This window comes from Macrotis lagotis, chromosome 1, assembly GCF_037893015.1.
Source record: "Macrotis lagotis isolate mMagLag1 chromosome 1, bilby.v1.9.chrom.fasta, whole genome shotgun sequence".
Taxonomy (NCBI): domain Eukaryota; kingdom Metazoa; phylum Chordata; class Mammalia; order Peramelemorphia; family Peramelidae; genus Macrotis; species Macrotis lagotis.
Genome location: NC_133658.1, coordinates 718,466,096 through 718,483,541, shown reverse-complemented (window position 1 = coordinate 718,483,541; position 17,446 = coordinate 718,466,096). Strand labels below are relative to the sequence as shown.

Genomic DNA, 17,446 nt, shown 5'->3' with positions numbered 1-17,446 from the left:
TATTTATGGTAATCTCTTATCTTTAATTTAGAAATCTGGAAAAAAATTTAAATAATTTAAATCTATCATTTCATATCCCAAGGATCTATCTAGCTTACTTGACTGAACCACTGCCTTTGATATTGTACCCAAGGATTAAAGGTAGTTGCAAGTTTCATTTAAAAAGAGTTCTTCTGAACATCCTGTAAATAAAATTTTGAACGTTTTGTAACTTCAGTAAATTATATGGTTCAGAATTCTGTTGTGCTTATTACTCCTTCAAGTATCATTCTATAGTAAGTATTCGTCCCACCAATTCATTTACCACTTCAGATATACCGTGTGGTATTTATCACTGAATCTCCACAGTGGTCATATTAAATTCAGCAAGGACAGAATACATGACTTAAGCTTGTTAAAATTGTCCTTCCTTTTCACATAGACATTTAATAAAAACTTCTTGTTTATTTTACTCCTACACAATGTAGTTTAGTGCAAAGAGTAATTTCATGCTGGAGACCTTTCTCATTTGGAAAAATGCCACTTGTCTTATTTTCCAGATTGTTGTTAAGGTTCAAGAAGATATTACCTCTTTAACAATAAAACCTACTTATGAACTTTTTTAAAAAGTGAGAAATGTTTGTACTCATTTCATCTTCAGTATGTACCTTAAGTTTTAATGCTGTTTGTCTATTGATATGCAAACTTGTAGACTATAGGGAGTCATTTAGACAAGTATGACTTATCCAAACTTGTTTCAACTATTGTTTATCTTGGAGCCAATACACTAAATATTCTGTGAAAGAATAAGTTTTGAAAAGGGTTTTATCTTTAACCAAATTACTTTTATTTTCAGTGCCACAGACTCCATCAGATTGGTCAAAGAAAAAAAAAGAACCTTTAGGGAAGCTGACGTCTTTATTTAAAGTTATCCTGAAGATGATAGATGCTTTCCATAATGTCAGCTTCAAAGATCCTAATTCAGAAACACTCCTTTCTGTGGGTAGTTCAATTATCAGCATAATTTCTAATATTCTTGGCCATGTGTCTTTGCCTTCAGTGATACAAACAATCTTTGCAACTTTAACAAAGCATCTTGCATTGTTATATGAAAATTCAAAGTAAGTATATTGATCTTTATGCAGAAATTTGGAGAAAATTACATTTGTAAATACATGTTTTCTAGAAAGCAAATTTTTAAAGATTATTTAGTAGATTCATCTTATTGACTAATTGCTGTAATAATAATATTATTAAATATGTTATATTTGAAAGATTAATAGGATTGAAGAAAGAGTGAGTTTTTGAGTACTGATTCAAGTGCTTTCCAGTAAGACCTTGAGGTGGTCATTTTGCTGGTCTTCTATTTCTGAATCTATAAAATGGTGGATCTGAATCTGAGATCTTTCTAGTTCTAAAAGTTAGTATTTTTATCTTATCATGATAATGTGCTTTTAAAAAATTGCCTCTGAATTCAGGGGAACCCGAGTTCAATTCCTAAATGACTATTACTACCAAAGTGAATTTGGGCAAGGCACTTAACCACTTTGGGTCTGAGTTTTTTTGTCTAGAAAATGAATGGATTAAACCAATAGCCCCTGGGGTCTCTTTTATTTGCAATCCTATGGTAGTATGATCTGTCATGCATTATCTAAAATGCAAAGAGTCATGTATCCAGACTTGGAAATTAATTGGGAGAGACCTGAAAAAGAAAGGATATTTGGCTTAAAATAAATTTAATTGCATCCTAGTTTTTTGCTATAGTTAGAATCTATGATTTATGGAGAATTCCTCTTAATATCTTAAAACATTTCTTATTTTAAGGAAATTTAAAGAAAAGGAACAACAACAAATATTTGTTTTATTGTCTTGGTTTTTCTTTTGGTTTTGGTTTTTGCAAGGCACTAAAGTAATTTGCCCCCAAGGTCACATAGCCAGGTTAAGTGTCCAAGGGTCATATTTGAACTCAGGTCCTCTTGACTTCAGAGGGCAGTACTTTATCCACTGCACCACCTAGCTGTCTCCTTATTATAAGTCTTTGTACATTTGTACATTCTGTTTTTAGGTTTATTAAAAATCTTACTGTTGGGGGTTTTAGTAATAATAGAGCCTGAAGTAGAATTTTACCAACCATTTAGTTAGGATATAGTTTCCCATATATTTACAGCCTGAATTGTCAAGTGATAATCATTTCTTCCATCTTAAATCTTTTTTTTTTTCTTTTTTGGGTCCTAGGTTTAGTGATGTGCCAAAAGTATATAATTGTCTCAACAATAAGGTAAAAATTTATGACAGATTTTACCATTTCTTTGTGCTTTCCTTCTCTCCCTATCATTTATAAATCCTTCAAAAAATAAACATAATTTCTGATAGTTTTTTCCTGGATGGATGGTGGTAAAGTTGTCTAAAAAGAATCACAGACCAGGTTGCTTTGGTTTCATGTAATTTTTTAATAAGTTCAGATTGTTTTTTAATATATAGTTGTAAACCACATATCTTTGTTTTTAGGTTTGTTGTTGTTGTTTTTGGCAATGTAATGGGGTTAAGTTGGCTTGCCCAAGGCCACACAGCTAGGTAATAATTAAGTGTCTGAGGCCGGATTTGAACTCAGGTACTCCTGATTCCAGGGCCAGTGCTCTATCCACTGTGCCACCTAGCCACCCCTAAACCATATATTTTAATTCTTTTTATGATTTTTGAAATTAAATAGGAATAAATTGTATCCTGAAATTAGTATTTGATTGGGGTTTTGTTTTATTTTAGCTTAAATAATAATATTTCTAAATTATATGCTTTTTTTTCCTAGTTAGAAAAGCTCTTGAGCGAGATTCTTAGATGTCTTCAATTTCACTACAGTGGTCCTTACAACAGTGAACTTTTAGAACAACTCTCCCCATTATTGTGCATAATATTTCTGCACAAAAATAAACAGATTCGAAAACAGAGTGTTCAGTTCTGGAATGACACATTTGCCAAAGAGACTCTGCTGAAGTACCCTGAAGAACTAAAGTAAGAAAATTTTAATTTCTACAATAATGTTAAATAGATTAAAGTCCTAAATGAACATTCTGACTAGATAGAGATGACATTATTATTGAGTTTACATTAATAAACCTTAAGAGTCAATAAAAGTGATTCTGAATTCTGTGTGATTGAACTTCTTAAGTCTCATTACTATCATTATCCAGGGTCCTTGGGAATTTATCCTTGTCTTAGAGAGATAGATGTTTTAAACTAAGTCGCTGGTCTGCAGGGCTCTTTATACATGGATTAATAGCCCAGTTTTTATTTCAGCTTGATATCATAGGTAAAAGTTCAGAGGTAATCATACAAATTAAGTGAAAGTTGCTAATGAATAAATCATAACTTGATTTTAATAGGGAGAATAGTGAAGAGGCTGGGAGTGGGAAATTCTTATCTAAAAAAGAAAGGGAGGGAAAAGCTGAGTTTAGACTTGTATTCGTTTCTACCCAAGTGAAAATATTTTGATTGTATTTGTCAACTTAACATATATATATAGTAAACTAAAAGATAATTTTTGTTTGCTTTAGGATTTGTTACTTGGTAGCATTTGTCACTTTAGTTATTAAAGTATCCATATTCATAGACAATTAAGTTCTTTCTGGACAGTGAATTTAATTGTGTTGATGTGCCTATTTAGTAAGTTTTTGATGAAGGGGAGGGGAAAAGTTTCTTTTTTTTAAGTACTCTTTTGTTTTTTGATTTTCATAAGACAATGGGGTTAAGTGACTTGCCCATGGTCACACAGCTAGGTAAGTGTCTGAGGTCACATTTGAACTCAGGTCCTCCAGCAAGGGCCAGTGCTCTATCCACTGTACCACCTAGCTGCCCCATCTTACGATTCTTATCCAAATGCACTTGTTTGCACTTAGATCATAACTGTGGTTATTAATTATTCCACCCTTTCCTCCCCCCCCTTTTTTTCTGAAGGACTGTGTTGCAACAAGCCAAACAGAAATGTTTGCTTTTGTTACCTGGTTTTGAGATTGAACCAGTAGAGGAATCTGATGGCCTTTCTTCAGAAGGAGTAAGTACTACTTGTTTTGTTGTAAATTCTTTAATTACTATGTTTTTTTAATTACTGAGTTAGCTGATGCTTTACTCACCCCATCCTACACCCCACACATACCTGCCAAAAATAATTCTGTTTCCTGAACCGGGTAAGCATGAATTCTGTAACTTTCCAAACACCTATTTGAGTTTGTCACCACTGATATAGGAGAGTTCTTAAATTTAATTCTGTGTTGCTGAAAAAGTGGAAGATAGTTATAGTGTATGGAGTATGGCTTTGAATATTTTTATTTTAATCTTGATTATCTTACAAACAGAAAAAAACATTTTCTGACTTTATGGGAATGAATGTATTTTAAAAAGTATCTTTTTGTTTGTTTTGAGCCTTATCTTTGAATAACTGTTCCTGGTTATTTATGAATTATTGTTCCAGCCAGTATAATACTTGAGCATCACAAAAATAGAGTAATTTTTAGGAGGGGGTTGGAATTATCCCCTGAGAAGGATAATAAAGACCAAAAAACATATCTCTAATGGATCTCATATTGATATCATAAGATGTTTTGAGATTTTTTTAAAAAATATTTAAGGCAATGGGATTAAGTGATGTGCCCAAGGTCACACAGCTAGGAAGTTATTAAGTGTCTGAGATCGAATTTGAACTCAGGTACTCTGACTGTAGGGTTGGTGCTCTTATCCACTGCACCACCTAGCTGCTCCTGATATTTTTATATTTTATTGATGGTCGATAATTCTTTTATGCTTATTTGGAATTTTTAAGGAGTTCTTGACCCTTGAGGGTGATGTCTGAGCTTAAAATGAGAAAAAAATGTTTATTTGAATAATTGACTTTTGTAATACCACATATGTCTAGATGTTGCTAGATCCTCTTAAAGGTTACACAAAATAATGAAACCACTACTCTTGGTATTATTTAATAGAAAATCAGATTGATTTGTTTGAGCCTCTCAATCCTGGTTTTAATTCAGTTACATCATTGGTTTAGGATATGGTTTTGAAATAATTTAAAACTATATTGTAGAATAGTATAAATAGCATTAGGCAAAAGTAGCACATTTTATAAATTTTGAAATATGTTAACATTTTTTAAAAACAGACAGAAAATTCACAATTAGATGCAAAGATAAGTGGTATGGATATACCCTCCTGTGGAAAAAAAGATTTTTTCTCATTAAATGCAAAGAATCTGAAAGGAAAAGATCTTAAATCACCATCTAAGGTAAGGTACTTTAAAGTGGATGTAATAGACTCTATTTTTTTTGTAATAGACTTTTAAGTTTGCCTTTTTTTTGTTGTTGGGAAGTAAATCTTAGAGGGATTTTGGAGAGGCTTGAAAACAGATTAGAGATGATCAAAGAAGACTACAGAAGTTGGGGGAAATAAGAGGACAGTTCTTTATTAACTTAGTGGTACACATTAGCAAGTAATATAGATGTTTCAGTTATTGTTATCGTTTAATTTTCAATAATATCTTGACTGTGACTCATTAGGATTTTCTTGGTTAAAGATATAGAATAGTTTGCTATTTCCTTCTCCAATTCATTTTATTGAAGAGGAAACTGAGACAGACAGGGTTGAATGACTTGATCAGTGATTAGTAAATGTCTTGAAGCTCAATTTGAACTTGAATCTTCCAGACTCCATACACTCCCTAGTGCTTGAAAATGTTTCCATAATTATTTTCATTAGTTGTAATGTACTATGTCAGAAAATACTGGGAACTGACATTTTCTCATTTTACATTTTAAGGAGAATTACATTTTAGTCCTAACGATGAGCCTATTTTTTTAAAAAATTAAAGCTAAGAGGCAGGTAAATTGCCAATAAACCCATGTATGATGCCCAGATTTACAAATGTTTTTGCCTTAGAAAAATGTCTAATCATTGGTTATCTTTAAAATCTTTGTTTTTATTTTTTTTATACAACAACTTTGAGATTTATAGAATGCTTTAATCTAGGTTAAAACCAGCTTTATTTTAAAAAATGCTAAAGGACTAAAAAGAAGACAATAACAAAAATAAAATGAGCATAAGGTTAGAATTTTAGTCTATCCCTGGGGCTCCAAGCCTAAACTAAGATATTGCAATAAAAAAAAATTTAAAACCTGAAAGTTACATACTATACTTTTTTTTTGTAGATGAAACTAGAATTTTTGTCTCCTCAATTAAAAAATGAAGTCATCTTGGAAGATTGTTCATCTGTTGATTTTGTGTTTATACCTCCCAATGAGAAAGAAACAAAGGAACGAATTCTAACTGAACATCAAAAAGAAGTGCTTCGAACTAAGAGGTTTGTAAGCCTAATTGATATTATTGACAACATTAATGAATTTTTCCTATTGATTTTTACCTTGTAAATTTGAAGGCTATTTTGTTGTTGTAAAATCCTTTTTGTACTAAAACTAACCAAAGACTATACTGTAATTGGCAAAATAGCACTCAATACTGTTAGCAGATATCTAACTTGTTAGCTTTACTGTAGAGGGAAAGAATCTGTACTTTTTTTTTTTCATTTCTTTGCAAATTGTACTATATAATATTCATTGAAACATTCTTCATTTTATTATAAAATGATTTGCTTTACAGAAGCGATATTCCTACTCTGTATAATAATCTGGATGTATCACAAGATAGTTTTTCTTACCATACTCAAGAAGAAACCTTGTAAGTAATCAAAACTCTGGTAAGCCTTCCACAAAACCTTTTCTGATTTCTCAAATAATCAAAAGCCCAACAAAAATTTAACTTGCATATTCATTTACTATAGGGAAAATCCAAGTTTAATTGAAGAACCAAAGGAAGAATCAGAGATTATCACAAAGGTATAGCTAATTTATTTAGGAGATTTTAGATGTGGACATTTATATCTTGATATTTGCTTCACTCCCAGATAGTATAATCTTTGTTTAATGCTATTAAAAGAACTCATTACCATGATTCCATGTGTTTATTAAATCTAAATCTATCTTCTAAGTGGATTTTTTCTAAAATTCTTCAACTATAGAAGAATCATTTTTGTCGTGTATTAACAATAGTAGCATAATTTTGTAGTTCTAGAACACATTCCTATGAAACTAGCTGTGCAAATATTTTCACCATTTTATAAATAAGAAATTAGAAGGTTTAGCAACATTTGAATTAATGCATGATAACTACTTTTAATAGGATGTGTAATATTAAATGTTTTCTGCATAAATTAAGGTTTTCATCAAGGCCATGACTTTCAGAATAAAATAATTTTACTTTCTGTACAGGAAGAAGAGAGTGTTGCAACAAACAACATTGAAGATATCACAATAGATAGTGGTATTGAGAAGCATCCTGAAAAACCCAAACAAAAGACGCAGAGTTGCCATGAAAAGAACACTATATTATTAAATATAAAAAAGCACATTGAAAAAAGTACCTCTAAAATTGTTTCAAAGGAGCCTTCAGGAGAAAACACATGCATCAGTGAAAACACATTGAATAACAGCAGTAGCTCATTTTCTAGTGGAACTATAAGCCGAAGACAGTCCTTTATTACTTTGGAAAAATTTGATATGTCAGAAAATAGACCCTTTAGTCCTTCTGTCTTGAATACTATGTCAGTAGCTGTTTCAGTGTCAGAGAACCAAGAAAATGTAGATTTGGCAAGTACCTCAGTCAAAATAAAGACCAAAGAAATAAATATTTTAAAACTTGATAGAGAAAAACTTGCCAGTGGAGCCAAAAAAACAGTTCGAAGACCGAATAAAACGGAACACACAGGAAGTAAAAGACCTAAGTTGTTAAGGTCAGAACAAGAAAAAAATGCTCAAGAATCTGGTGATTCTATAATGCCTGTAGAAAGTAAGTCGGCTGATTCCCTGGAATCAGAGGAACACCAGGATATGCTTCCTCAAACTAAAGCATCAGAATGTGAAGAAGTAAATTTTAAACATCCAGTTGAAAGTCTTGAAATAGTAGATAACATCTCAGAAGGAAATGATTTAGGAAATAATTTGGAATCCAAAGAAAATACACCTCCAGAAGTAATACCCACAATAGACCAAATAGCTAATGATGATGGTCACATGCAAGTATCATCTAATCAAAAGACACTTAGAAGGTCTTCAAGACGACGTTCAGATATAGAATGTACTCCAGATAAACTAGATAAAGAAAATGGTCAAGATAAAAAGGAAAGGCGAAAGGAAGAGGAGAAGTCTGTTCAGAAGAAGCTGTCTCAACTAAAAGATGATGTATCACAAAAGCAAAAATCAGTTTCTGAAAAAAATATAGAACAGGAACATTTAAGTAAGAAAGCAAACAATTTACTTGAAAAAACTTCAGAACAAACTAGCATTGAGATTAACAAATTAAAACCTGAATTTGAGAGTATTAAAACAAATGTTGATGATTTGCAGGACTGTAGTTCAGATAAGTCCTCTCAGAAACCATTAAGAGGACGAACAAGGTATCAAACAAGGAGAGCATCCCAAGGTTTGCTTTCCAGTATTGAAAACTCTGAATCTGATAGTTCAGAGACCAAAGATGAAATTTCTAGTAAGAAAAAATCTGGAAAATGGAAAAATAAGAGTACTTGTCTTGAAAATGAAAATGCTAAGGGGAAAATAGGAAGTAAGGACTATGCAGGCTCTGAAACAAAAAATGAAGGTGAAACAAGTTCTGAATTGGAGATGGAGGCAAGATTGTCATCTCAAAATTTTGATATGAGCAATGAACAGAACTCTTCAATTATTGATTCTGTAGTATCTACAGACCCACCAGAAGTTTCTAGTGATACAGACAACATAAATGAGGAGAAAAATAAAACCAGCATATTTGCTGATGATTCTGTTACAAACTCTTGTGTGCCAGAGTTAATTTTAAGGACTAGAAATGTAAATAAAAAACTTAATAAACAAGATTTCATGGACAATAATGCTGTTTCTCCTGGGGAAGATGTATCTGATATGTCTGATACCTCTTTGCTTTCTGAAAAACCCCTACAGGCAATTGAATGTCTTCACAAAAGAAGTAGGAGGGTGAGAAGATCAAAGAGTTGTGATTGTTGTGGAGAAAAGTCAAAACTTAAGGAAAATTTCTTTGCTTCGCTAAAAAACACAGATAATTGTGATGTAAAAACGAATGAATCACAAAAGGTGTGTTTAGAGGCTACTGAGTGTTCTTTGGAAATTTCTGATGTGGACACAGACTTAGAAGCAAAACCTTTAAATGAATCTTGTACCGTTGTACCATTACTTCACAATAAAGAGACTGAGACTTTGAATGATTCAGTGACTGTACAAGAAAATGAACTGAAAGAAAATTGTAATTTTGAGAATCATCCTCCCTTGGAAGGTATAAACTTTGAAAACAAAACTTGTGACATTAATAATGAATCAGATATTGTTGTGCAAGAATCTTCTGATCAGACTAATAAAATAACTGATTCTGATCAACCAATTGATAATTCTCAAGATTTTTTCGAACAGAAATCTGTTCTAGAGATGAGCAAAGAATATGTAACTTCATTAGAAGAAGAAACATGTCAGAACTTAGAAATAAAGAATGCTGATGATGGAAATACTACACTTGAAGTAAAGGCCACATCTGATCCTGAAATAGAAATAAAACATGAACCTATTGTTACAACTGAGATAGACAAGTTTAAGGCAATTGCTGATATGGATATCCCTGAGGTGAGGATTGAGGAAAATGCCATGGAGCCTGAGACTGGAGCAAATAATGGTCAAACCGAAATATTTCCTCATACCAAGGCTGGGATAGGTAGTGCTCTGGCCAGAACACTTGAAGCAAGTGCTGAAACTGATGTGTTTGAGTCACTTGAGAAAATAAATACTATAGAAACAAAAGCCGAATCAAACACACTAGAAAAGGTAAAAGCAGACCTTGATGATACTGAAGAAACTAAGTTAGATCAAGATCATGTTGAGGCAGAAGGAATCAATGATGAAATTTTAGAGAAGATTCAGGATACTGCAGAGGAACCATCAAAACCATTTGCAAATGTTTCTGAGTTGGTAACAGAAGAAAGTAATATTTCTCCTCAGAAGTTACGGGTGGTAGACACTCAGCCTGAAAATGATAGCCCAAGTGGAGTGCACACACGCTGTGTTTGGTCTCCTTTGGCTTCTCCCTCTACAAGCATTTTGAAGAGAGGAATAAAAAGACAACAAGAAGATGAGGCCCCATCACCTCTTAATAAGGTAGGCAATAGTAAAAACTGATTTTTTTGGATGGATATATATGTTATGGTATCCATGAATTTATATGATCTATCACCATACTTTTCTTCCAGCATACATAGGTTTGTAGGATTTTTGCCCATAAGGAACTTGTTACCTAGTTCAACCTCAACCTAAACCCTACACTGGATTGTAGTGACAAAATGAAGATCATTGGGCCTAATGGTAGTCACTCCTTAAAAAAATTTTCTAATTCAACAAAACAGGAAGAATTTCATGACGTCTCATTCATTAGCTTTTGTTAATGTTATAGAGCTTAGTGCAGCATACTAGAAAAAGACCAATATCCCTGAAGCTAGAGGAGTAGGGTTTGAATCTTGGTTCTGCCAGTTATTACTGTTCTTAGGCAGTTCACTTCTCTGAGCTTCAGCTTTCCTCAAGTGTGAAAGAAGGGGATTATACTACATAATTTTGTGCCCCTCCATATCTAAATCCTGTTTCTATATTATAACCTGCTGCTTCAGGTAAAAAATTGAATGACAAAAATCTGAAATCTTTAGAGTTTGGGATTCTGACTACTGCTACATAGATGTGGTGTATCTGGGATTTCCATAATTTATAAAGTATTGTTTTTAACTTCCATATAACCCAAATATCACCCCTGTTTCAGTGACTTTACAACTAATTTCCTTTGTTTGAATCATTAATTTTACAATCTTTGGTCAGTTTAATTTGTAAAATTTGTGTTAAAATTGCTTAGTGAAGTTAGTCTCATATAGTCAAGTTTCTTTGAGTAGGTTAGTTAAATCAAACTACCTGAAGCATTTTGAGGTCTTAGGGATTTTGCCTCACCTTCAGTATCTTGGTTTATTTCCTAAAGCCCTTCTGCATTGTACATATCTGCCTTTCACCAAAAACTGTATTAAGGATTTCTAGAGACATTTAAGTTGTGCAATGAGTTGGTTAAAGATCTGGATTTGGAGTTGGGAATAGCTCATTTGAGATGTGACCTCAGACACAGGATTACAAATCCTTTTTTCCTCATTATGTTGAAATGTTTGGTGGACAAAGCAAAAGCAAATACAAATTGTAAAGCATAGCTAGTCATTTTAGAACTTTAAAAATGTTAGTCTTTGATATTCTGAAAATCAATCAGTTTTGAAATCAGAAATAGTTCAACCATAAAACTACATGTTTTCTTCTTCCAACCTCTTGACCAAAAGAAATGAATTCATTTTAAGATAGTAGGCTCCCAATCCTTGGATATCTACTATCTCTGGAGGAAGTGAATTCCACTTTTGGACAACTCTAATTGTAAAGAATTTTTTCCCCTGAAAAAAGCCTAGGATTTTTTACAGTTCTGCCTCCCACTCTTCACTGTTCTCCCCCTGTGAGTCCAAAGAAGACAAGTCTAGTTCTTCCTGCTTGACATCCCTCAAAGAGAATAATCATGGCCACTATTCCTCTTTCTATCCAAGCTAAACCTGCTAGTTCTTTAAACCTGACTTTATATGACAGAGAATGGAAGACTTTCACCATCCTATGTGATAATAATTAACATTCTCTAGCTTAACAGTATTTTTCTTAAAACATAAGTGTGTGCCCAGAACTAAACATAGTATTTCCAGGTCTGAATGCAGAGTATAGTAGGAGAATCACCTCCCTATTCCTGCAAAGTTAATGCAGATTAACTTGCCTTGCATAGAAAAACCTACTAATTAATTGCACTTGAATGCATTTTGACACCCAGGTCTTTTTTTTCAGAGCAACTGCTGTCCCTCCTTGATTCATTTATATCTCCCTTTAATAGTTTACATTTTTAATAAATTCAACTTGATGCTCTAGCCTTTTAAGATCCTTTTTGGATCCTGATTTTTATCATCCATTGTTAGCTTTCTTTTCCATTGTTATGGAATGCTCTGCATCACTTGGCACATTTGATGAGCCTTTATCCAAACTATTGGTGGAAATCTACTATGTGTGGGACCAAGCTCTTATCCCTGGAGTTGCATAGTGAATAAGTCTTGCCATGAAACTATTATTACCTTAAGAATTGCTCTTAAAGTCTGACCATCTAATCAATTCTGACTCTACCTGATTATATTATAGCACCTTATCACTTACCTTCATCGTTTCTACAATATTGTCAAAATTGCCATTTAATAAGTATTGCTGAATCAACTGGCAAAAAAAGGTTTAAACTAACATCTTATGGTATATGCATAACATGGGTACATAAGTCATTACATGAAAAATATGAGAATGGGGTCATCTCTTTCAATACTATGTTTTCATTATCCTTTTAATTTGTTTTATTCTGAACTTAAACACCCACCCACCCCGCCCCCAAAAGAGCATTTCTGCATATACTATAGAGTAAGAATGTTTCAATGACCTTTTTCAGGGCACCTAAAATGATCTGATCAGTGATGAAGTCTGAGTTCTGCATTTCTTGTGTCATCTCTGAATTTTCTTGACTTCAGTGCAATGCAACTATTTGGCTTTGATTGAAGTTCCAGTAGATTGATGGACAACGACTGTCAGTTACCTGGAAAGTTCACAGGTGACAGTTGCAGGCTCTACTTTGGACTGGGTCTTTATATGGTCACTTATTCTGATTGAGCTGAAGTTAAGATGTTCTTTGATTAGTACACAGCTAAAGTCCAATGACTATTACGTGGTCTGATCAACCACATCTACATTTTGGATTGGATCTATTAACACTGGGTAGTGAGCAACAGTTGTTGGCATCTATTTCTGCTTCCTGCACAAGATCCAGATCTATTTGTGCAGGATCTCAGACTTCTTCTTGTCCTCCTTTGATGAGCACTCTAGGTGATTCTAGCTAGAACCAACCCTAAAATTCTCAGACATCTACTTCCCTAGGTTGACCTAGGCTGGAAAAATTACTCATTTTGTCTTTTTTAAACTTTATTTTTCCATTAAGATTTGAGCTGGTACATTTCAATTTGTAGAGGAGAGGTCAGTTGTATTTCTTTTGCTGCTCAAACATTTTGACTTTGTGAGCTTATCTCATCTGTTCCACTAAGAAATTGTTTTGTAAATTAAATTCCCTCCCTCATGGTGGTAACCTGTTGCATTGCAACTAGACTTATTATAAGAGACAGAATATTTAAATAGGAAACTTGAATTTCAGTAAGGTAGCTAAGCCCAAAGATTTTTAAATGTGCAGACAAATCTCACTGTTGTTTTTATACTTTATCTGTATAAAACCTTGAAAAAGTAAAACTCCTTTGCATGGAACTCCACACTTAATGATGAAATTATCATCTCTAAAAGAAAAAATGAAATATGTGATTTGACCTCTATAGTTTCTAATTTTATCATCACCAAATTGTTTGATTTCAGAAAATAACCAGCCATAGATCCTGTACCTTAAATGTGAAATAATCTTTGGATTCAGTATTATTTATGCATGAATATTAGACAATTTCTTTAACCACAATATTCATTAGACCTAGTTATGGAAATAATTTCCAGTTTGGTATTGATAAAATAAACTAGCCGTGGAGGGGGGGAGATTTTAAAAAATTACTGTCATGGTGTTAATTAGAATGGATTTTATCAGGTATCTATTTCTTTTTAGGTTCGACGAGTTTCATTTGCAGATCCAATTTACCAGGAAGGATTGGCAGATGATATTGACAGGAGAAGCCCAGTCATTAGATCACATTCTTCTCATTCTTTAAATAATTCTTCAGCAGTTAAAAGTATTAAAAGTTCTCCTACTGCACAGTCTAAGGTAAGCCACCAGTATCAAAAAATATATCAAAGTATTCTTTCTTGGAGATTAAAATAAAGTACTATCTTCTGACTTCCAGGGTTTTTTAAAATATGGTAAGCAAAACAATGGTTACTGAACTGTTTTAAATAGATTAAAACCTTATCTGATTTTTCATAGGAGCATTGAATATTTTGTAAAATATCTATTTTAAACTTATAAACTTATAAATTGAATTATATAGTCATTTAGGGTTCTGAGTGAGTTTTTCTCCTTTTTTTCCCTTTTTTTTTCCTATCTAGCATAATACCACTCCAACCAAAGGATTTCTGTCCCCAGGATCACGTAGCCCTAAATTTAAGACCTCAAAGAAGTGTTTAGTAAGACTTCTTTAGTTTTCATGTAACTTTATATGTTTGTTTTCAGTAGTGTAATATTTATTTAACAATTTATCTAATTGTTCAGATTGCTGAAATGACCAAAGAATCTCCTCAATGTTCTAATGAAAGTGTATACCCAGCTTTGGTAACCTGTGGAGCACCGGTTGACATTATTTTACCTCAGATTACTTCAAATATGTGGTAAGTAGAATCAGTAGGATCAAAATCACTGGTAGTGATTAAAGTTAGCTGATTCAAAATAAAAACCAGACAATTACACACTAAGAGAAATAATGGCTAGGTAGAAAGACTTGAAATTTTTAGTAGATTCAGTAGAGTCAACAGTAAATCACAAACCTAATTCTTTCTGCATGGAGTAGTGTTTGAAAATAGTATTCATTTTGTTGTTGCTGTCATCAGTCATGTCCTTCTTGGCAAAGATACTGGAGTGGTTTGCCATTTTCCTTCTCCAGTTCATTTTAAACTTAAAGTAGAGTTTAACGTGACTTGCCCAGGATCACACAGATAGGAAGTTACTGAGGCTACATTTGAAATCAGGAGGATGACCTTTTTAGCTTATGTAGGAAGTCAGGTCTCTGTATTGTGCTAGAGATGCTTTCTTGCTTTTGGTGATTCCAAGATGTTGATTGGTAAGGAAGCAAAGTATAATGTTCCCTTGTATATTTACAGAAGAAAATTAGGACATGGGGGTCTGATTCCCCCATATTGATTTTATTGTTTAAAAACTGTCAAGATAATCATTTCACAGGTATTGAGTCCCTTTGAGCATGCCAAAAATAGAGAACAGCTTAACATTCTCCTAAGATCTTTTGTTTATTCTTCTTTAGGGTGTCTTTCATCTTTTACATATTTGAACTATTTGACTAAAAAGATAAAAAGCAGTTGTTGCTTTGATTCTGTGCTTGAATTCATATCTGTGCCATCTTATTTGTGGTTTTGAAGCATGATGTTAGAGAAAGATGGAGGTCAAAAAGACAAGAGCCAGAGCTCTGTGACATTTTACTTTTAGGTTTTTATGATACATTTCTAGTCTTCAGATACCTGTTAGGAAGTCATGTTATTCCTCATGATAATCTCTAGACTTTGACTTTTTCCTTGTGTTTCCCTCTCTCCCAAAACAATGCTTGAATGAGACAAAGGTATTATTTGATAGATGCAAGAGATAATAAATAATGATTTGGAAGCAAAAGAATATAGCACAGCTTGCCACTTGAATAGGAAAATTTTTTCTTGACAGTGGATTAAAATATATAATAGTAATGTAAAGAGAAATTAGTAAGAGATGACTGAGCTGAAGTGGGAAATGTAATGTGGAGAATGTTGGAATGGAAAGTAAAAAATATAATGTAAAATTGGATTTTATAAAGTGACTTTTTTCCCTTCTGATTTCCTACCATTCAGGGCTAGAGGCTTGGGACAGCTCATTAGAGCAAAGAATATTAAGACAATTGGTGATCTAAGCACTCTCACAGCAACTGAAATAAAAACTCTTCCTATCCGTTCTCCAAAAGTTTCCAATGTTAAGAAGGCTCTCAGAGTATATCATGAGCAGCAGGTAAAAGTAGTTACTGATTATTATATACTAAAGTGCTTAATGATATCCTACAGAAACTTCAGATATAAATGATAGTTCATTTAAAAGTATATTTGTAATACTTCTGCCAGAGAATAATGACTACATATTGGTAATGTTTGCCCTAGTAATTTTATGAGAATTTGGGTAGGGTAGCAGGATGGGGGGGCGCTAAATTCATTACAACATAACAAGGTGCTGAAGGCAATGCAAATGTCCTGTATCCAAAACTTTTAATAGTTATTTCAGTTTTTAGCACTTAAAGAGTGAGTGACCATACTTTTTTCCCTGGGGAAGGAGTCTTGTATCTATGTATGTATGAAATAAGGTGGTATCAGACTACATTTTCTCATGGGGTTTATTGGGATGATTTTTTTCCCCATCTCTTATGCATGCACATTTTGGAGGTTTGACTATTTGACCTCAGATCATTTGCTCCTTGTCCTACTTCATTTCCACATAGCCTGTGCTTGTATATCCTATAGCATTCCAGTTTTTAACCCCCATTTTTTCCCATTATTTTATTAAAACCTTTTTAATATTGTGTGTTTTTGTTTTTGCAAGGACTTTCCCATGGTCACATAATTAAGTGATTATTAAATGTTTGAGGTTAGATTTGAACTCGGGTCTTCCTGATTCCAGGACTGGTGCTCTGTTCTCCTGTACCACTTAGCTGCCCCTGAGAGCCCCCCCCCTTTTTAGTTTTTTTGCAAGGCAATGGAGTTAAGTGGCTTGCCCAAGGCCGCATGGCTAGGTAATTAAGTGTCTGAGACCAGATTTGAACCCAGGTATTCCTGACTTCAAGGCCGGTGCTTTATCCACTACGCCACCTAGCTGCCCTTAATACCTTCTAAAGTGAACATTTCCACCTAGTATGACAGAAAAGAGTTCACAGTTCATTTTTTCCTAAAGATTTATTTTTCTGTATAATGAATTCAGCATATTACTTTCAAAACTACTTGTCTGTGTTTTTTGTATTTCTTTTTGCATTTTTAGAATTCTTTAGTGACTTGCCTATTTTTTTGCACCATTTTTGCTTGCTTACCCCATCAATAAAAAGGGGAAAAAAAAGAAAACCCTTATTACAAGTAAACATAGGCAAAGCCAATCAAAATGTTTTTCTCATTCTGGACCTTAATATCATCATCACCTTTCTATCTGGAGGTGAGTGATTATGTCTCATCATCTGTACTTTGGTTATTGGAATCTTTACTTTTTTAAAACTAATTTTCTTTGGGATATATAATGCTTTATTTTTCTCCCTACCTAAAAACCTCCCAGCCCTCTCCTTCCCTTCTCCAGTTGAAAAAAAAAATACTTCTTATAGGGAACATCAAGCAAAACAAATTTCCACATTTACCATGTATCTTGAACACATCCTCTCTATTTTGAAGCAAGTATTCTTGTTTTGATTTTTGGAAATTGTGGTTGGACCTTGCATTTGAGAGTTCTAAAGTTTTTCAAGAATTTGTTGGTCATTGCAGTTCCCACTTAACATTTTGTGCCTTTGAGGACCTCTGCACTT

General features: G+C 33.2%; 1 protein-coding gene across 2 annotated transcripts in view; it reads left to right on the top strand.

Annotated features, from left to right (window-relative positions):
- Positions 1–17,446, top strand: part of RIF1 (replication timing regulatory factor 1) — a 53,724-nt gene that overhangs the window by 29,152 nt on the left and 7,126 nt on the right. Inside the window, exons 21-33 of one of the 2 annotated variants that reach the window (XM_074216006.1) lie at positions 836–1,100; positions 2,215–2,257; positions 2,786–2,988; positions 3,931–4,027; positions 5,129–5,251; positions 6,171–6,322; positions 6,619–6,696; positions 6,800–6,854; positions 7,287–10,226; positions 13,813–13,968; positions 14,250–14,327; positions 14,413–14,528; positions 15,750–15,903. In XM_074216006.1, coding sequence (XP_074072107.1) covers positions 836–1,100; positions 2,215–2,257; positions 2,786–2,988; positions 3,931–4,027; positions 5,129–5,251; positions 6,171–6,322; positions 6,619–6,696; positions 6,800–6,854; positions 7,287–10,226; positions 13,813–13,968; positions 14,250–14,327; positions 14,413–14,528; positions 15,750–15,903 — 4,460 coding nt within the window. The remainder of the gene's footprint in view (positions 1–835; positions 1,101–2,214; positions 2,258–2,785; positions 2,989–3,930; positions 4,028–5,128; positions 5,252–6,170; positions 6,323–6,618; positions 6,697–6,799; positions 6,855–7,286; positions 10,227–13,812; positions 13,969–14,249; positions 14,328–14,412; positions 14,529–15,749; positions 15,904–17,446) is intronic. The other variant, XM_074216007.1, reaches the window with a different exon arrangement.